Source organism: Mus musculus, chromosome 14 (assembly GCF_000001635.26).
Source record: "Mus musculus strain C57BL/6J chromosome 14, GRCm38.p6 C57BL/6J".
NCBI lineage: Eukaryota > Metazoa > Chordata > Mammalia > Rodentia > Muridae > Mus > Mus musculus.
The window spans coordinates 53,055,836-53,077,915 of record NC_000080.6 but is presented as its reverse complement, the minus strand read 5'-3'; the positions used below and the strand labels follow the sequence as shown (position 1 = coordinate 53,077,915).

The following is a 22,080-nucleotide window of genomic DNA, read 5'->3' as shown; positions in this document are numbered from 1 at the left end:
TTAGGGATGTCACCCTTAACCAAGGCAGTCTTCGTAATTAATACTTGTGAGTCTAGGCAAGACAACGAAGGAAAGGGTGTGAACACTGCTCCCCATCCAGTCAGAGAAGATCCTGACTGAGGAGATGTTTTAACTGGCTTCAAACTATGAGTAGGTTTCCCAGTGGAAAGGATATATAACAATTCTAGGCTCAGGTCATATCGATGAGGTAGATGAACAGAGAAGATATAGGTGACTGCATTGCAAATGTATATTAGAGAAATTGATGTGTCCCTGGACTTGAATCTAGTAGTATTCACTCCTACTAATAGTATGTTAACCCCATGAGCCTGGGATAGACAGATACAATAGTTTCAATTAATATTAGTTTTCCCAGTGGAGCATTATCAGGCATATCAACCATATTCCATAGTAGGTCCCATGCTTGGATTCCACACAAAATGGGATCTCTGGTTGTTTTTTGTTTTGTTTTCTGGTTTTGTTTGTGTGGGGGGGGGACTTTTGACAAATTTTGTTTTGTTTTTATGTTTTTATCTTATTAATTTTTATTTTTTTATTTTGATTTTTTTATTGGAGAGAGGTAAGAAGAAAGATCATGAATTCGGGTGGGTAGGGATGTAAGGAGAAGTAGGGAGCTGAAATATTATCAAATATATTTTATTGAAAGTTTAATAAAAATTTAAAACATTAATAAAGATTTAAAAAAAAGAAAGGATTACCAATGATCCAGCTATTCTACTTGTAGGTATTTCTCCATGCTAGAAAGATACTATATATGCATTTTACAACAGCAAGGACAGATAGCCAAGATGGAGAATCAGTCTGGTACCATCTGTCACCAGACAAATTAAGAAGATATTGCACATAAAACAAGAGAGTGTGTTCAGCCACATTTAAGAACTAAATCATGTCATTTGTAGTAAAATAGAGTTGGAGGATATGATACTAAGCAAAATTGACATATAAAGAAATATATCATAATTTGTTTTTATGTGTGAAAACTAGAAAAGAATAAGTTAAGGTGATCTGAGGATAGAAATAAGTTAGATTGAGGATGAGGAAGACGTGCTATGTATTTGCTGAGTGCCTAGCTGCCTACTGTATGGGCAGTGCTTGGGTGTCTTTTATGATACACACAATTCCAATCTTCAAGAGAGAACAGCAAACTGAGGGCTACCAAAGACACCTGTGTGTCTAGACAAGACCATGAAGTAAAGGTGTGGACACTGCTTCCTGAGCTAGTCAGGAAAGATTCTGATTGAGGAATAGTTTAAAATGGCTTCAAACCATGAGGAAAGGATATATAACATAATTCTAGGTATGGGTCATATCAATGTGGCAGCAGAATGGGCAAGGTACGGGTGTCAGCATTATAAATGTACACAAGAGAAGTTAATGTGGCCCTGGCCATGAAGGATAGCATGAATCTAATAGTGTTCACTTCTAAAGTCACGTTTCAAGGCTATGAGCTTGGGATAAACAAATGCAATATAGTTAGATGGTTAGGTAGATATGTATATTTGCTTTTCTTTAAATATACTTAAGCAAGTTAGGAGATAATTTATTTGTATGCAATTTTTAAAAATTAAAATGTATTTACATAACTTACCTCTTCTTCTCTTCCAAATCTCTACCATAACTCTACCTTTCACATATTCTCGGACTCTTTAAAATTAGGCATATGTGCACATACATATGCAAATGCAACCTGTTGAGTACAGAAACTCATTGGTTCACTGATAGGTACTTAGAAGAAACACACTTCATCTCCTCTGATACAGCACTGCCCCTCTGTGGCCAAATATGGAGCTCTTCACACAACAGTTTCCTGAGCTAAGTTTCTGTGAAGAAATCCATATATCAATGACTTTTCCTTTGGTGCCAATATTCCTTCTCACGGAAAGAGATTTTGTCCTGTTGAGGGCAGCTGTAGCACACTTTCTCTCCTATACTTGAGGTGTGGTTTGGAGGGATCTGGAGTATTTTCTTAAGATTACTGGACATTCCTGGGAAGAACAATGCTTTTGTAATGTGATGTATGTACCACACCTGATTCGAGTGAGCAAGGTCTTTTCAGAGCACACAGTGGGCCCTCAGGCACTGCATTTCTGATTAGACTCCCCTTCTGAATCCAGAACCTGGTGAGAAAGCAGCAGAAAAAAAAAGTCAGCAAAACTGAACTAGAATAGAGCAAGGAAATTAAGATCTGAAACAAACCAAAGAAGAATTTGTGGAAATAAAAATACATAATGAATCAAAACACACAGTGAAAAAAGCATTATTAAAATACTCAACCAAGAAGAATGAATTCATGAATGAATGAATGGGCTATTACTGAATGGTTATTGCTGAGAATTAATATTATGGACGGGGTGGGTGGAAGGTGATGAGTACTGCATTCAAACATTACTTAGGGGGAAAAAAAAAGAATGACCTCAATGACCAAGACTTCTGGAAAATTATATACAGACCAAACCCTCAAACTCACGGGGAAATGAAGGACCTGAGAAAAACACTAATAGCATAGATTAACTATTAAAATATTTTAACATAAATATTCCCAAATGTAGAGAAATAAGCAAATATGTGAACACTAAAGGTCCTTAGAACCTTAAGTATACAGACCAGAGAAGAAGCAATTTATTCTATATGTTAGTCAAGATGTCAAAAATACAAAGCAAAAAGTAAACGTGAAAAGATATAAGGGGGGACCCACTATATACAAAGACAGAAATTCCAGAGAAATATCAAAATCTGTCTCAAAGCAGACATGATATAATTTAAGCACTGGAGGTAGATAAATGCTAAACAATATTTTTATACTCTGAAAATTAACTTTTAAACCTGGTGGAGATATAAAGACATTTCAAGATAAGCATGAGCTGAAGGAGGTCATACTCACCAAGTTACAACTGCAATGGATATTAAAGGAATAGTAAATACAGAGGGAGACTAAAGTCTCAACCAATGAGAGAAAGAACAAAACATCTGTGCTAAGTCTCTTTCTGGTCAAGTCCCCAATAAACTACAATGTCAAACTAGGCCCCAAACCTTTGAATCTTCGTATTTACAACATGGGGTATAAGCTTTAACCTTGAGCATTTCAGGGACATTCCAAATCCTCTCTGTACAAGCTCAAATGAGTTAAAAGAATTAGAAAGTTTACAGGTGTATGACAACTGTAGAGGAACTGCAGTCATTACACTACTGTTAGAGCAAATGCACTGTGGCCCTAAAGCTACTGGAGATAAGGAATCGCTTCTATTATTTTAGTTACTTGAAAATTTCATAGAATGTGTTTTGGTTGTGTTCACCCCACCTTGTCAACTCTTCAAAGACCCTTTGCCCTGTACAGACTGCTTTGTGTCTTAAAAAGACACTTTACGAAATGTTTTTGACCAAGAATTTTCCTGACTAAAAGAAATACAAGGACAAAAATGGAGCAGAGATGGGAGAAAAGACCATTGAGTGACTGAACCAACTTGGGATCTACCTATGCCATTTGGACACCAAACCCTGACACTATTACTGATGCCATGCTGTGTTTGAAGACAGGAGCCTAGCATGGCTATCCTCTGAGATATACATGGGGGCTGGGGGGAGATGGATGAGTGGAGTCACTCCCTACCAATTTCTGTACCTGCTCTAGATCATGTAACCATAACACCCCACTGAGAGGACCATGGACAGTCAGTCACATACTGCAATACCTGGGATCCTTTCACTGAGAATTCTCTGAGAGTGGCTGTCTGACCGGTAACACTTGGAGAAGAGTTCTCTCCTGAAGCATTCATCGCTAGGCCTTGAACCTGCCTTGCTGTTGGCCAGGCTCAAGAATCCTATAGGATCTTAACTCCATGTCACGGTTCAATACTCTAATCAGGACTGTGGCCTGGTCTATCAGTCCTTAGGCATATGCTTACGGAACCATCTCTATCTGTCTGCGATCGGTGTTCTTGAGGTTTGTGAAGCAATTCCCGGACCCCAACAGTCACAAATATCCATCCAGCCAAGAACATATTCTTAAACATGCAGGGGGCATTCTTCAGAATAGGGCAGAGTCCTTGTTCAGAGAAACTGCAAGGATATGCAGGAGACTTAGGTGAGGGGAAAATATACCTCAAGTCTTACTCACATCTGTTTAACAGTATAGAAACGTTTGGGGATGTTTTCCTACTGCATCAATAGGCCAAACACATGTGTCCACCTTTATCATGGTCTACTCTGCTCAGGACTGAATGTGCTTGAGACACATCTAAGCTGCATCACCGTCCACATCGGTTTTACATGGATGACAGACAGCCTTTGCCTCTCTCTCCTTTTGCTCCTTACCCTTTACAAGTTCAGCACACGGTGGCTAAGATGGTTATGTCGATTCAGTCATCCCATCAGCTTCTGTTAGCTCTGGGTTGAACAATGCTATTTCAGGAGGGAGTATGTATTGGGAAATGAAGATAAAGGCAAACGTGAACCTACAAGGCCCAAAGCTTACCCGAGGGTGAAACTCTACCCATACAAGAAAGAGGCAGTAAGCTACACAGATATTTTGTGGTGGCTTCCTGATGTCTTGTGACTGCAAAGGGCCACACCCACCCAGCTGAAGGTTTGTGTGCGGGCTGCTGGTGTGTGGGGAGCACTGTGGTTCCATAGCACAGAAATAAGTGCCTGAGTCTGTTGTCTGGGAGGAGGAAATGTGCAAAGAGCTGCGACGTTCTTTAGTGACTGTGGTGGATGTCAGTCTTCCAGTGTGCTTTGTCCCAGAAGGATTGTACAACAGGCTGACGAGGCTTCCCCCAGGACGTTGGTAAAACCACTGCAGCCGGGTTGCTGTGGAGGAAAAGTTACACTGCAGCTCTGCGTTCTCCCCCTCCTGCAGAACCAAGGATGCAGGACTCTGCTGCACTTGCTGTCCTTTCACCCCTGATTAGAAACAGAGAAAGAGACACAGATGGCTGTCACTGCAGTGTTCACAGAGCCCAGAGCACACCCATGTCCTCTGAGATGGTGGGAGCTCTTCAGAACTCCTGAGCTGCTCTCCCCACCCCTCCATGTGCTGAGAAAGATCCTCTCAGGTGCCCTGAATGCTGACACACAGACTCACAGCAAACCTGTGTGCACAGAAGCCCCAGCAGAGAGCACAGCAGCCTTTTCATGGTGCTTGTGTGGCTGCTGGAGACAAAAGCAAGTAACCAGTCCCTGGGCTGTGGTGTCAGGGTGGCTGTTGAAGTGTCCCCTCTTCCTGCAACCAGTCAGCTCCACCCAGGAACCCTGTCTGGCCACACCCTGCTGAGTTCCCTCCCAGCCTTCAGAGCCTGAAGCTCCTCCCATGCCAGACCTGGCTGAGAGTCTGGCTGGAGACAGTGAGGGAAGAAGATTCTTCTTTGATGACATCGGGATCTTAGGACAAGTGAGGAAACTTTGAGGAGAAAGGGACAGACCAGTTCCTCCTAAGAATAAAATGTCTCAACTGTCTCAACAAGAGCCAAAAGAATGATATAAAAAAGAGCTAAATATTGTATCCAGAATATAGGTGCATGCTTTGACTAACATAGTTTCATTGACCTTGAATTAATTTAATGAAGATACTCCAGTCATATAGAGTTACATGATATTAATTATTATGTAGTATAGATGTAATGGTCTCCTTTTCTTAGAATAGATAGAATGCATATTTGGACACACCTGTTACAACCCAAGTTTATGGTAAATATTCTTAAATGCCCCATGAGGAGGAGGTCGAGGGGGAAACCAAAGTCTGTAAGTGCCAGAGGAACAGGAGCAAGAAGCACTGGTGCGTTATTGCACATGGCAACTGCAGGGAACAATATACTGCACATTTCTAACAATAGAGGCATGTTGTAGTGGCTATTCCTGGTTGTCAACTTGACAATATTTGAAATGAACTACAATCCGGAATTGGAAGGCTCACCAGTGACCCTTATCTGGAGGCTTGGAGATCCTTATCTGGATCTTGGTTTGAAGATCTTGAGCCATAGTGGCTATGGATTCCAGAAGATTGAATCTCTGAGTTTAAGGAACACACCTTTAATCTGGGCTACACCTTCTGCTGGAGACAATATAAGGACATTGGAAGAAGGGAGTCTAGCTCTTGCTCTTGCTCCTTCGACTGCTTGCTGCGTGAGACTGAGTAACTGCTAGATCCTTGGACTTCCATTCACAGCTGCGACTGAACAATTGTTGGGAATTGGGCTGCCGACTGTAAGTCATCAATAAATTCCTTTACTATCTAGAGACTATCCATAAGTTCTGTGACTCTAGAGAACCCTGACTAATACAGAAGTTGGTACCAGGAGTGGTTCTAGAGTAACAGAAGTACAAGGATGAATCTTTTAAAATACTGGAATTGGCTTGTTGATCCACCAGCACTTTCAACTATTGAAACCTCTCCAGATTCTCTCCCTTCTGGGAGCTCAGAGAATTTTGAAGACCCATGGTTGAAACTATATTCTGAACTTAAAGAAGCTAATGACCTTGATTTTCTTAATGAATTAGGTGATTCAGTGCACAAAGCTTTCTACAAGATGGGGAAAAAAATCGGAAAATGATTTTACTGGCTGGCTGCTCTTAGTATCTGTGGAAAAAATGATGAATGAAAGGAAGGAGTTGTGTGATAAAATCGAAAGGCTCCAGACACAAGTAAACGATCTAAAAGTTGCTAAGTGTGTCCTTGAGGAGAATCTTCTCTCTTGTAGCAATAGAGCTCAAGTTGCAGAAAATCAAACAGAAACTCTCATTGTAAGGTTGGCTGGACTACAGCGAAAATTCAAGTCTCAGCCTCAGACTGTGTCGACAGTTAAAGTAAGGGCTCTAATTGGCAAAGAATGGGATCCTACAACATGGGACGGGGATGTGTGGGAAGACCATGTTGAAGCTGAGAATTTTGAATCTTCAGATTCTCAAGGGTTTGCCCCACCTGAGGAAGTAGTACCCTCAGCCCCACCCCTTGAAATAATGCCTCCCCACATGAGGAAATTAATTTTGCAGAGTCTGATAAACCAGCAATGACTTTCACTACTGATGTTTCTCAAGGCCCACCAATAGTTTCTTCTAGACCTGTAACCAGACTCAAAGCAAAATAGGCTCCTAGAGGGGAGGTAGAAAGTGTAGTCCATGAGGAAATTCGCTACACTACTAAGGAGCTTAATGAGTTTGCTAATTCATTCAAGCAGAAACCTGGTGAATATGTGTGGGAATGGATTTTAAGGGTGTGGGATAAGGGTGGAAGGAACATAAGACTAGAGCAGGCTGAGTTTATTGACATGGGTCCTCTGAGTAGAGATTCTAGGTTTAATACGGAAGCTCGCATAGTTAAAAAAGGTGTCAAAAGTTTGTTTGAATGGTTGGCTGAGGTGTTTATCAAAAGATGGCCTACTGGAAATGACTTGGAGATGCCTGATATTCCGTGGCTTAGTGTTGATGAAGGGATTTTAAGACTTAGGGAAATTGCAATGCTAGAGTGGATATATTGTGTAAAGCATAATTGTCCACAATGGGAAGGTCCAGAAGATATGCCTTTCACCAGCTCTATAAGACGCAAATTGGTGAGAGGGGCACCAGCACATTTGAAGGGTTTTGTTCTTTCCCTTTTCCTTGTGCCAGATCTTAGCATTGGAGATGCTTCTGCTCAATTAGATGAATTAAATTCACTGGGTTTAGTTGGATTCCGAGGTAACAAGGGCCAGGTGGCAGCATTGAATCGCCGGAGACAAGGTGATTCTAGTTATTATAATGGACAGCCTAGACAAAAGAATGTTTATAATAACATACCCAGTAATGGTCAGCACAGGAGAGGTGAAATTTATAATGGCATGACTCGCTTGGACCTTTGGTACTGGCTAATCAATCATGGTGTTTCCAGGAATGAAATACATAGGAAGCCTACTTCATATTTGTTTGATCTGTATAAGCAGAAAAATTCTCAAACAAATGAAAGAAAGGCTACATTAGATCGTGGTAAACAGCAATCTCGGCCAGTGAATCAATTTCCAGACTTGAGACAGTTTGCAGATTCAGAACCCCTTGAATGAAGGGGTGGCCAGGTTCCGCTGAGGAAGGATCTTGATAAGACACCCAAAGGTTTTGCTGTTACCCTTTCTCCAGTTCTTCCCCAGAGGGACCTACGGCCTTTTACAAGGGTAACTGTACACTGGGGAAAAGGAAATAATCAGACTTTTCGGGGTCTGCTGGATACTGGTTCTGAGTTGACACTGATCCCAGGGGATCCCAAGAAACATTGTGGCCCTCCAGTTAAAGTAGGGGCTTATGGAGGGCAGGTGATTAATGGAGTTTTGACTGATGTCCGACTCACAGTAGGTCCAGTAGGTCCCCGGACACATCCTGTGGTGATTTCCCCAGTTCCAGAATGTATAATTGGGATAGATATTCTCAGAAATTGGCAGAATTCTCATATTGGTTCCCTGAACTGTAGAGTGAGGGCTATTATGGTTGGAAAGGCCAAATGGAAGCCTTTAGAGGTGCCTCTGCCAAAGAAAATAGTGAATCAAAAACAGTATCGTATTCCTGGAGGCATTGCAGAAATTACTGCCACTATCAAGGACTTGAAAGATGCAGGGGTGGTGGTTCCCACCACATCTCCGTTTAACTCTCCTATCTGGCCAGTGCAGAAAACAGAATGGATCATGGAGAATGACAGTTGATTATCGAAAACTAAATTAGGTGGTAACTCCAATTGCAGCTGCTGTACCAGATGTAGTTTCGTTACTTGAGCAAATTAACACATCTCCTGGCACCTGGTATGCGGCTATTGATCTGGCAAATGCCTTCTTCTCAGTACCTGTCCATAAGGACCACCAGAAGCAATTTGCTTTCAGTTGGCAAGGCCAACAGTATACCTTCACAGTTTTGCCTCAAGGATATATTAACTCTCCTGCCCTGTGTCATAATTTAGTTAGAAGGGATCTTGATCGTTTGGATCTTCCACAAAATATCACATTGGTGCACTATATTGATGACATTATGCTGATTGGACCAAGTGAGCAGGAAGTAGCAACCACTTTGGACTCATTGGTAACACATATGCGTATCAGAGGATGGGAAATAAATCCAACCAAAATTCAAGGACCATCTACCTCAGTGAAATTCTTAGGAGTCCAGTGGTGTGGGGCATGCAGAGATATTTCTTCTAAGGTGAAAGATAAGTTATTGCACCTGGCCCCTCCTACAACCAAGAAAGAAGCACAACGTTTAGTGGGTCTATTTGGATTCTGGAGACAACACATCCCTCACTTGGGTGTGTTACTTAGGCCTATTTACCAAGTGACTCGGAAAGCTGCTAGCTTTTTGTGGGGCCTGGAACAGGAGAAGGCCCTTCAACAGGTCCAGGCTGCTGTGCAGGCTGCTCTACCACTTGGACCATATGACCCAGCAGACCCGATGGTACTTGAGGTGTCTGTGGCTGATAGAGATGCTGTTTGGAGCCTCTGGCAGGCCCCTGTAGGTGAATCACAGAAAAGACCTTTGGGATTTTGGAGCAAAGCTCTACCATCATCTGCAGACAACTATTCTCCCTTTGAAAAACAGCTCTTGGCCTGCTATTGGGCCTTAGTGGAAACTGAACGTTTGACAATAGGACACCAAGTTACTATGCGACCTGAACTACCCATCATGAGCTGGGTACTATCAGACCCTGCAAGTCATAAAGTGGGACGCGCACAGCAGCAGTCTATTATCAAATGGAAGTGGTATATACGTGATCGGGCCAGAGCAGGTCCTGAAGGCACAAGCAAGTTACATGAAGAAGTTGCTCAAATGCCTATGGTTTCTACTCCTGTTACAATGCCATCTGCTGCCAAGCATGCGCCTATAGCCTCATGGGGTGTTCCCTATGATCGACTGACCGAAGAGGAGAAGACTAGAGCCTGGTTTACTGATGGCTCTGCACGTTATGCAGGCACCACCCAGAAGTGGACAGCTGCAGCATTACAACCCCTTTCTGGGACAACCTTGAAAGACACAGGTGAAGGGAAATCTTCACAGTGGGCAGAACTTTGGGCAGTACACATGGTATTACAGTTTGTTTGCAAGAAGAAATGGCCAGAGGTACGATTATTCACTGACTCATGGGCTGTAGCCAATGGATTGGCTGGATGGTCAGGGACTTGGAAAGATCACAATTGGAAAATTGGTGAGAAAGACATCTGGGGAAGAAGTATGTGGATAGATCTCTCCAAATGGGCAAAGGATGTGAAGATATTTGTGTCCCATGTAAATGCTCACCAAAAGGTGACTTCAGCCGAGGAGGAGTTCAATAATCAAGTGGATAAGATGACCTGTTCTGTGGACAGTCAGCCTCTCTCCCCAGCCATCCCTGTCATTGCTCAATGGGCACATGAACAAAGTGGCCATGGTGGTCGAGATGGAGGTTATGCTTGGGCTCAGCAACACGGGCTTCCACTCACCAAGGCTGACCTGGCTACAGCTGCTGCTGATTGCTAGATCTGCCAACAGCAGAAACCAACACTGAGCCCCAGATATGGCAATATTCCTCGAGGTGACCAGCCAGCAACCTGGTGGCAGGTTGACTACATTGGACCACTTCCTTCGTGGAAAGGACAGCGTTTTGTTCTTACTGGAGTTGATACTTATTCTGGTTATGGATTTGCCTTTCCTGCACGTAATGCCTCTGCTAAAACCACCATTCACGGATTGACAGAATGCCTTATCTATCGTCATGGTATTCCACACAGTATTGCTTCTGACCAAGGAACTCATTTCACAGCCAGAGAGGTACGACAGTGGGCCCACGATCATGGAATTCACTGGTCTTACCACATTCCCCATCATCCTGAAGCAGCTGGGCTGATAGAAAGATGGAATGGCCTTTTGAAGACTCAGTTACAGCGCCAATTAGGTGGTAACAGCTTGGAAGGCTGGGGCAGAGTTCTTCAGAAGGCAGTATATGCTTTGAATCAGCGCTCGATATATGGTACAGTTTCACCCATAGCCAGGATTCATGGGTCCAGGAATCAAGGGGTGGAAAACGGAATAGTTCCACTTACTATCACTCCTAGTGACCCTCTAGGAAAATTTTTGCTTCCTGTCCCCATAACTCTAGGTTCTGCTGGCTTAGAAGTTTTGGCTCCAGAGAGGGGAGTGCTCCTACCAGGAGCTACAACAAACATTCCATTGAACTGGAAGCTCAGACTTCCCCCTGGTCATTTTGGGCTTCTAATGTGCCCTTAAACCAACAGGCTAAAAAAGGAATAACAGTGTTAGGAGGGGTGATAGATCCAGATTACCATGGGGAAATTGGATTACCTCTTTACAATGGTGGTAAGCAAGATTATGTCTGGAGTGTAGGAGATCCCTTAGGGCGTCTCTTAGTACTACCATGTCCTGTGATTAAAGTCAATGGGAAACTACAACAGCCTAATCCAAGCAGGATGACAAAGGACGCAGACCCATCAGGAATGAAGGTATGGGTCAATCCTCCAGGAAAAGAGCCAAGACCTGCTGAGGTGCTGGCTGAAGGTGAAGGAAATACAGAATGGGTAGTAGAGGAAGGTAGTTATGAATACCAATTAAGGCCACATAACCAGTTGCAGAAACGAGGATTATAAAGTAATATGAATGCCCATTGTAAATTTACTAATGCGTTTGCGATTGTACGAGGGATAGTTATTATTTTTTTTTAGAAAAATTCTTTTTTTTTCCATGTTTTATTAGGTATTTAGCTCATTTACATTTCCAATGCTATACCAAAAGTCCCCCATATCCACCCACCCCCACTCCCCTGCCCACCCACTCCCCCTTTTTGGCCCTGGTGTTCCCCTGTACTGGGGCATATAAAGTTTGCAAGTCCAATGGGCCTCTCTTTCCAGTGATGGCCGACTAGGCCATCTTTTGATATATAGGCAGCTAGAGTCAAGAGCTCCGGGGTACTGGTTAGTTCATAATGTTATTCCACCTACAGGGTTGCAGATCCCTTTAGCTCCTTGGCCACTTTCTCTAGCTTCTCCATTGGGAGCCCTATGATCCATCCATTAGCTGACTGTGAGCATACACTTCTGTGTTTGCTAGGCCCCGGCATAGTCTCACAAGAGACAGCTACATCTGGGTCCTTTCAATAAAATCTTGCTAGTGTATGCAATGGTGTCAGCGTTTGGATGCTGATTATGGGGTGGATCCCTGGATATGGCAGTCTCTACATGGTCCATCCTTTCATCTCAGCTCCAAACTTTGTCTCTGTAACTCCTTCCATGGGTGTTTTGTTCCCAATTCTAAGGAGGGGCATAGTGTCCACACTTCAGTCTTCATTCTTCTTGAGTTTCATGTGTTTAGCAAATTATATCTTATATCTTGGGTATCCTAGGTTTGGGGCTAATATCCACTTATCAGTGAGTACATATTGTGTGAGTTTCTTTGTGAATGTGTTACCTCACTCAGGATGATGCCCTCCAGGTCCATCCATTTGGCTAGGAATTTCATAAATTCATTCTTTTTAATAGCTGAGTAGTACTCCGTTGTGTAGATGTACCACATTTTCTGTATCCATTCCTCTGTTGAGGGGCATCTAGGTTCTTTCCAGCTTCTGGCTATTATAAATAAGGCTGCTATGAACATAGTGGAGCATGTGTCCTTCTTACCAGTTGGGGCATCTTCTGGATATATGCCCAGGAGAGGTATTGCTGGATCCTCCGGTAGTACTATGTCCAGTTTTCTGAGGAACTGCCAGACTGATTTCCAGAGTGGTTGTACAAGCCTGCACTCCCACCAACAATGGAGGAGTGTTCCTCTTTCTCCACATCCATGCCAGCATCTGCTGTCACCTGAATTTTTGATCTTAGCCATTCTGACTGGTGTGAGGTGGAATCTCAGGGTTGTTTTGATTTGCATTTCCCTGATGATTAAGGATGTTGAACATTTTTTCAGGTGCTTCTCTTCCATTCGGTATTCCTCAGGTGAGAATTCTTTGTTCAGTTCTGAGCCCCATTTTTTAATGGGGTTATTTGATTTTCTGAAGTCCACCTTCTTGAGTTCTTTATATATGTTGGATATTAGTCCCCTATCTAATTTAGGATATGTAAAGATCCTTTCCCAATTTGTTGGTGGTCTTTTTGTCTTATTGACGGTGTCTTTTGCCTTGCAGAAACTTTGGAGTTTCATTAGGTCCCATTTGTCAATTCTCGATCTTACAGCACAAGCCATTGCTGTTCTGTTCAGGAATTTTTCCCCTGTGCCCATATCTTCAAGGCTTTTCCCCACTTTCTCCTCTATAAGTTTCAGTGTCTCTGGTTTTATGTGAAGTTCCTTGATCCACTTAGATTTGACCTTAGTACAAGGAGATAAGTATGGATCGATTCGCATTCTTCTACACGATAACAACCAGTTGTGCCAGCACCAATTGTTGAAAATGCTGTCTTTCTTCCACTGGATGGTTTTAGCTCCCTTGTCGAAGATCAAGTGACCATAGGTGTGTGGGTTCATTTCTGGGTCTTCAATTCTATTCCATTGGTCTACTTGTCTGTCTCTATACCAGTACCATGCAGTTTTTATCACAATTGCTCTGTAGTAAAGCTTTAGGTCTGGCATGGTGATTCCACCAGAGGTTCTTTTATCCTTGAGAAGACTTTTTGCGATCCTAGGTTTTTTGTTATTCCAGACAAATTTGCAAATTGCTCCTTCCAATTCGTTGAAGAATTGAGTTGGAATTTTGATGGGGATTGCATTGAATCTGTAGATTGCTTTTGGCAAGATAGCCATTTTTACAATGTTGATCCTGCCAATCCATGAGCATGGGACATCTTTCCATCTTCTGAGATCTTCCTTAATTTCTTTCTTCAGAGATTTGAAGTTTTTATCATACAGATCTTTCACTTCCTTATTTAGAGTCACACCAAGATATTTTATATTATTTGTGACTATTGAGAAGGGTGTTGTTTCCCTAATTTCTTTCTCAGCCTGTTTATTCTTTGTATAGAGAAAGGCCATTGACTTGTTTGAGTTTATTTTATATCCAGCTACTTCACCGAAGCTGTTTATCAGGTTTAGGAGTTCTCTGGTAGAATTTTTAGGGTCACTTATATATACTATCATATCATCTGCAAAAAGTGATATTTTGACTTCCTCTTTTCCAATTTGTATCCCCTTGATCTCCTTTTGTTGTCGAATTGCTCTGGCTAATACTTCAAGTACTATGTTGAAAAGGTAGGGAGAAAGTGGGCAGCCTTGTCTAGTCCCTGATTTTAGTGATATTGCTTCCAGTTTCTCTCCATTTACTTTGATGTTGGCTACTGGTTTGCTGTAGATTGCTTTTATCATGTTTAGGTATGGGCCTTGAATTCCTGATCTTTCCAAAACTTTTATCATGAATGGGTTTTGGATCTTGTCAAATGCTTTTTCTGCATCTAACGAGATGATCATGTGGTTTTTGTCTTTGAGTTTGTTTATATAATGGATTACATTGATGGATTTTCGTATATTAAACCATCCCTGCATCCCTGGAATAAAACCTACTTGGTCAGGATGGATGATTGCTTTAATGTGTTCTTGGATTCGGTTAGCGAGAATTTTATTGAGGATTTTTGCATCGATATTCATAAGAGAAATTGGTCTGAAGTTCTCTATCTTTGTTGGGTCTTTCTGTGGTTTAGGTATCAGAGTAATAGTGGCTTCATAAAATGAGTTGCGTAGAGTACCTTCTACTTCTATTTTGTGAAATAGTTTGTGCAGAACTGGAATTAGATCTTCTTTGAAGGTCTGATAGAACTCTGCACTAAACCCATCTGGTCCTGGGCTTTTTTTGGTTGGGAGACTATTAATAACTGCTTCTATTTCTTTAGGTGATATGGGACCGTTTAGATGATCAGCCTGATCCTGATTCAACCTTGGCACCTGGTATCTGTCCAGAAATTTGTCCATTTTGTCCAGGTTTTCCAGTTTTGTTGAGTATAGCCTTTTGTAGAAGGATCTGATGGTGTTTTGGATTTCTTCAGGATCTGTTGTCATGTCTCCCCCTTCATTTCTGACTCTGTTAATCAGGATTTTGTCCCTGTGCCCTTTAGTGAGTCTAGCTAAGGGTTTATCTATCTTGTTGATTTTCTCAAAGAACCAACTCCTCGTTTGGTTAATTCTTTGAATAGTTCTTCTTGTTTCCACTTGGTTGATTTCACCCCTGAGTTTGATTATTTCCTGCCGTCTACTCCTCTTGGGTGAATTTGCTTCCTTTTTTTCTAGGGCTTTTAGATGTGTTGTCAAGCTGCTAGTATGTGCTGTCTCCCGTTTCTCCTTGGAGGCACTCAGAGCTATGAGTTTCCCTCTTAGAAATGCTTTCATTGTGTCCCATAGGTTTGGGTACGTTGTGGCTTCATTTTCATTAAACTCTAAAATGTCTTTAATTTCTTTCTTTATTCCTTCCTTGACCAAGGTATCATTGAGAAGAGTGTTATTCAGTTTCCACGTGAATGTTGGCTTTCCATTATTTATGTTGTTATTGAAGATCAGTCTTAGGCCATGGTGGTCTGATAGGATACATGGGACAATTTCAATATTTTTGTATCTATTGAGGCCTGTTTTGTGACCAATTATATGGTCAATTTTGGAGAAGGTCCTGTGAGGTGCTGAGAAGAAGGTATATCCTTTTGTTTTAGGATAAAATGTTCTGTAGATATCTGTCAGGTCCATTTGTTTCATAACTTCTGTTAGTTTCACTGTGTCCCTGTTTAGTTTCTGTTTCCACGACCTGTCCTTTGAAGAAAGTGGTGTGTTGAAGTCTCCCACTTTTATTGTGTGAGGTGCAATGTATGCTTTGAGCTTTACTAAAGTGTCTCTAATGAATGTGGCTGCCCTTGCATTTGGTGCATAGATATTCAGAATTGAGAGTTCCTCTTGGAGGATTTTACCTTTGATGAGTATGAAGTGTCCCTCCTTGTCTTTTTTGATAACTTTGGGTTGGAAGTCGATTTTATCCGATATTAAAATGGCTACTCCAGCTTGTTTCTTCAGTCCATTTGCTTGGAAAATTGTTTTCCAGCCTTTCACTCTGAGGTAGTGTCTGTCTTTTTCCCTGAGATGGGTTTCCTGTAAGCAGCAGAATGTTGGGTCCTGTTTGTGTAGCCAGTCTGTTAGTCTATGTCTTTTTATTGGGGAATTGAGTCCATTGATATTAAGAGATATTAAGGAAAAGTAATTGTTGCTTCCTTTTATTTTTGTTGTTAGAGTTGGCATTCTGTTCTTGTGGCTGTCTTCTTTTTGGTTTGTTGAATGATTACTTTCTAGGTTGTTCTAGGGCGTGATTTCCGTCCTTGTATTGCTTCTTTTCTGTTATTATCCTTTGAAGGGCTGGATTCGTGGAAAGATATTGTGTGAATTTGTTTTTGTCGTGGAATACTTTGGTTTCTCCATCTATGGTAATTGAGAGTTTGGCCGGGTATAGTAGCCTGGGCTGGCATTTGTGTTCTCTTAGTGTCTGTATAACATCTGTCCAGGCTCTTCTGGCTTTCATAGTCTCTGGTGAAAAGTCTGGTGTAATTCTGATAGGCCTTCCTTTATATGTTACTTGACCTTTCTCCCTTACTGCTTTTAATATTCTATCTTTATTTAGTGCATTTGTTGTTCTGATTATTATGTGTAGGGAGGAATTTCTTTTCTGGTCCAGTCTATTTGGAGTTCTGTAGGCCTCTTGTATGATCATGGGCATCTCTTTTTTTATGTTTGGGAAGTTTTCTTCTATTATTTTGTTGAAGATATTAGCTGGCCCTTTAAGTTGAAAATCTTCATTCTCATCAATTCCTATTATCCGTAGGTTTGGTCTTCTCATTGTGTCCTGGATTACCTGGATGTTTTGAGTTAGGATCCTTTTGCATTTTGTATTTTCTTTGACTGTTGTGTCGATGTTCTCTATGGAATCTTCTGCACCTGAGATTCTCTCTTCCATTTCTTGTATTCTGTTGCTGATGCTCGCATCTATGGTTCCAGATTTCTTTCCTAGGGTTTCTATCTCCAGCGTTGCCTCGCTTTGGGTTTTCTTTATTGTGTCTACTTCCCCTTTTAGTTCTAGTATGGTTTTGTTCATTTCCATCACCTGTTTGGCTGTGTTTTCCTGCTTTTCTTTAAGGGCCTGTAACCCTTTAGCAGTGCTCTCCTGTAATTCTTTAAGTGACTTATGAAGTCCTTCTTGATGTCCTCTATCATCATCATGAGAAATGTTTTTAAATCTGGGTCTAGATTTTCGGTTGTGTTGGGGTGCCCAGGACTAGGTGGGGTGGGAGTGCTGCGTTCTGATGATGGTGAGTGGTCTTGATTTCTGTTAGTAGGATTCTTACGTTTGCCTTTCGCCATCTGGTAATCTCTGAAGCTAGCTGTTTTAGTTGTCACTGTTAAGAGCTTCTTCTTCAGGTGACTCTGTTAGCCTCTATGAGCAGACCTGGAGGGTAGCACTCTCCTTAGTTTCAGTGGGCAGAGTATTCTCTGCAGGCAAGCTCTCTTCTTGCAGGGCAGGTACCCAGATATCTGGTGTTCGAACCAGACTCCTGGCAGAAGTTGTGTTCCACTCACTAGAGTTCTTAGGATCTCGTGTGGAATCCTGTGTGGGCCCTTGCGGGTGTCAGGCGACTCCGCTGGCAAGGTAGCCCGGGGCTCAAGTGGAGTGGAAGGGGTTTGTGCCCCAGATCAAGCCCGGGTAGCCTGCTTCCCTATGTACCGCAGTCTCAGGTTCCGGGTGATTGGATTGGGGCAGGCACTGTGTTCCACTCACCAGAGGTCTTAGGATCCCGTGGGGAGTCCCGTGTGGGCCCTTGCGGGTGTTGGGCAAGACTCTGCTGGCAAGGTAGCCCGGGGCTCGAGTCGAGCGGAAGGGTCTTGTGCCCCAGATCAGGCCCCCGGGTAGCCTGCTTCCCTATGTACTGCAGTCCACGAGGGATAGTTATATCATGTTAGGCGTATTTACAACCTTGTTATTGTTTCATGTGAACATGAGATATTATTTGTGTCAAGTTGACAAGGGGTGGATTGTAGTGGCTATTCCTGGTTGTCAACTTGACAATATTTGAAATGAACTACAATCCGGAATTGGAAGGCTCACCAGTGACCCTTATCTGGAGGCTTGGAGATCCTTATCTGGATCTTGGTTTGAAGATCTTGAGCCGTAGTGGCTATGGATTCCAGAAGATTGAATCTCTGAGTTTAAGGAACACACCTTTAATCTGGGCTACGCCTTTTATCTGGGATTAAAGGTGTGGTGGAACACACCTTTAATCTGGGCTACACCTTCTGCTGGAGACAATATAAGGACATTGGAAGAAGGGAGTCTAGCTCTTGCTCTTGCTCCTTTGACTGCTTGCTGCGTGAGACTGAGTAACTGCTAGATCCTTGGACTTCCATTCACAGCTGCGACTGAACAATTGTTGGGAATTGGGCTGCCGACTGTAAGTCATCAATAAATTCCTTTACTATCTAGAGACTATCCATAAGTTCTGTGACTCTAGAGAACCCTGACTAATACACATGTAATCTAAAGTTTTTTCCAACATGGTAAAATTCCTGAAAGTGTCTGAGTCTGAAATCCTGGTATCTTACTGTTCAAGTCTCAGGTGGTTTGTGTCTAGCTCTGCACTAGTGATTCAGTGCAGAGAAGCACCCAGCTGCCTCAGTCTCACGATCAAGGGAGTTTTTAACCTTCCTGCACTTTGTCTGAAAGCCCATCCAATGCTGAGGCAGGCTGACTTCCTGGTGTGAGCTTCAGGAGGCCCTGGAAACCCAGGTGAGGGTGCCACACATGCAGAGAAGGACCCTGAGCGACAAGGGATGAGCAGCTGCCCCTCAGCTCCAGAGCAGCTGCTGCACATGCACAGATGCAGCCATCAGGCTGGGGCGTCCCTGGGCTCTGCATCCTCCTGTAGCCTCAGTACTGTGTGGGGAACTCAGCCACAGGAGGGTCTCTGCTCAGAGTGAAGCCACACAGTGTTCTTTCTGTGAAGATGGACTGAAGCAGAGTGACACTCACAGAGCTGTCCAAACTTCAGGATGCACAGCAAGGTCACCAAGAAGAGCAGGAAGCAGCTCACTCCTTCCTGGGATTCTCTAGAAAACAAATATTGCCAGGGTAACAACCACGCCCAGAGAAGTGCACAAAGCTCGAGGAGATATTGATTCCTTCACAACAGGGAGATTGAAGGGCCTGGCAGGAAGAGGCATTCTTGGCAATAAACCTTCCTCTGGTGTCTGAGATTCTTCCTCCATTGTTTAAAATCCTCTGACTAAAATATGCCTACTCAGTACTGTTGACTATGCCGGGGCCTAGCAAACACATAAGTGGATGCTCACAGTCAGCAATTGGATGGATCACAGGGCCCCTGTGATGGTTTGTATATCCTTGGATCAGGGAGTGGCACCATCTGAAGGTGTGGCCTTGTTGGAATAGGAGTGACCTGGTCGGAATGGGTGTGTCACTGTGGGTGTGGGTATAAAATCCTCACCCTAGTTGCCTGGAAGTCAGTCTTCCACTAGCAGCCTTTGGATGAAGACATAGAACTCTCAGCTCCTCCTTCGCCATTCCTGCCTGGATACTGCCATGCTCCCATCTTGATGATAATGGACTGAACCTCTGAACCTGTAAACCAGCCCCAATTAAATGTTGTTTTTTATAAGACTTCCCTTGGTCATGGTGTCTGTTCACAGCAGTAAACCCCTAACTAAGACAGCCCCCAATGGAGGAGCTAGAGAAAGTATCCAAGGAGCTAAAGGGATCTGCAACCCTATAGGTGGAACAACATTATGAACTAACCAATACCCCGGAGCTCTTGACTCTAGCTGCATATGTATCAAAAGATGGCCTACATCATCCTGAGTGAGGTAACACATTCACAAAGGAACTCACACAATATGTACTCACTGATAAGTGGATATTAGCCCCAAACCTAGGATACCCAAGATATAAGATACAATTTGCTAAACACATGAAACTCAAGAAAAATGAAGACTGAAGTGTGGACACTATGCCCCTCCTTAGAAGTGGGAACAAAACACCCATGGAAGGAGTTACAGAGACAAAGTTTGGAGCTGAGACGAAAGGATGGACCATGTAGAGACTGCCATATCCAGGGATCCACCCCATAATCAGCATCCAAACGCTGACACCATCGCATACACTAGCAAGATTTTATCGAAAGGACCCAGATGTAGCTGTCTCTTGTGAGACTATGCCGGGGCCTAGCAAACACAGAAGTGGATGCTCACAGTCAGCTAATGGATGAATCACAGGGCTCCCAATGGAGGAGCTAGAGAAAGTACCCAAGGAGCTAAAGGGATCTGCAACCCTGTAGGTGGAACAACATTATGAACTAACCAGTACCCCGGAGCTCTTGACTCTAGCTGCATATGTATCAAAAGATGGCCTAGTCAGCCATCACTGGAAAGAGAGGCCCATTGGACACGCAAACTTTATATGCCCCAGTACAGGGGAACGCCAGGGCCAAAAAGGGGGAGTGGGTGGGTAGGGTAGTGGGGGTGGGTGGGTATGGGGGACTTTTGGTATAGCATTGGAAATGTAAATGAGCTAAATACCTAATAAAAAATGGGAAAACAAAACAAAACAAAACAAAACAAAAATAGAGGGTGATATATATATATGTAAAAAAAAATAATAATAAGATGGCCTAGTCGGCCATCACTGGAAAGAGAGGCCCATTGGACTTGCAAACTTTATATGCCCTAGTACAGGGGAACACCAGGGCCAAGAAGTGGGAGTGGGTGGGTAGGGGAGTGGGGGGGGGGAGAGTATGGGGGAGTTTTGGGATAGCATTGGAAATGTAAATGAGGAAAATACCTAATAAAAAAGAAAAAAAAGAAGGAAAAAGAAGTAGAGTGTAGGCTTAGATTTTTCATAACCTACTTTTATAAGGATTCTTAAATGCTTCAATCTCCCTTCTAAGCCACTGGCCAAAGGTAGAGGAGAAAGATTGTTAATCGGATAAGAGGGATATGGAGCTGTTTAGAAGTAGTTCTTTGGGGATGATTCCAATTTTTATTGTCAGGATATCAGCAGTCCTGCCAAAAACATCAAACATGGATCAGCAGCGGCCTTCCAGTTCAACCAGCAAACACCAAACATGAACAGTAGCAGCAGCTAAAGCCAGAAGAAATCATGAGGCTCCATCAAATTGGCTCAAGTCTGTTGGAAGCAGCTGGAAGACTATGAAAAGTCCTTTGGAGGGTCTCTGTCTATGAAGTCATGACAATCAAAGATCTGCTAAGACCAGCAAAGCAATGCGAGGGATACCAATGCAAGAGCATTGTCAGTGAAGACCAGTGAAGCACTGCAAGGTAAATCGATGCGAGAGCATCCTCTCCCTGACTGTGGGGTGTAGTTATATTCTTTCTAAACCTCATGTACCCTCTCAAGCATCAACATCACATGCCTTCTCACAAGACAGCTTCCAGAAAAACACATGTGTCTGCCTCAGCAAAGCATCCTCTCATGAGACAGTTTCCAGAAAAACATCACATGACACAACCGAGTCTCCAAATAAACCAGAAATTTCAGCTTAAATAGAGAAAGTGGGTTTTTGTAGCTTTCCTCTAATCTACAGAAAACTCAGTTTCTATTTAGAGAACAGTGTCCTCTAAAGGAAAAATTGCAAGATAAGTTTAAAATTTTATTATGCTTCTCACTGTCTGACTCTCATGTGACATGAACTAGAGTCGCTTAGGAAGAGGAAACCTCAACTCAATAATTGCACCGATGAGGCTGGGGACCTGGTTGACAGAGGGCCTTGTGATCCTGGGTTGTATAAAATAGCAAGCAGAGCAAGCCATGAAAAGCCAGCAAATAAGCATAATTTTATCATGGTTTTCCTTTAGTTTCTACATGGATTCCATGCCCAGACTTTCCTTAATGATGGACTACAGTCTGTAAGCTGAAATAAACCCTTTCTTTTCTAAGTTGGTTTGGTCAATGTTTTATCTCAATAACAAGGACAATAGGACAGAAATTGGTGTGAATTCTGATGGACCTGACCATGTGGATTTTTATGCCATGAACTATTTTATTTATGAAGAGTAGAGAATTTGGAGCATTTGACCATGCTTAATGAGATGTGGGAA

General features: G+C 42.7%; 1 gene segment (V, D, J or C) and 1 further gene; both read right to left on the bottom strand.

Annotated features, from left to right (window-relative positions):
* Tcra (T cell receptor alpha chain) overlaps window positions 1-22,080 on the bottom strand; it is a 1,796,232-nt gene that overhangs the window by 1,146,283 nt on the left and 627,869 nt on the right.
* Window positions 4,641-5,153, bottom strand: Trav13d-4 (T cell receptor alpha variable 13D-4). The segment is given in 2 exon segments: window positions 4,641-4,926; window positions 5,102-5,153. Coding segments are annotated over 2 exon segments (338 nt in total).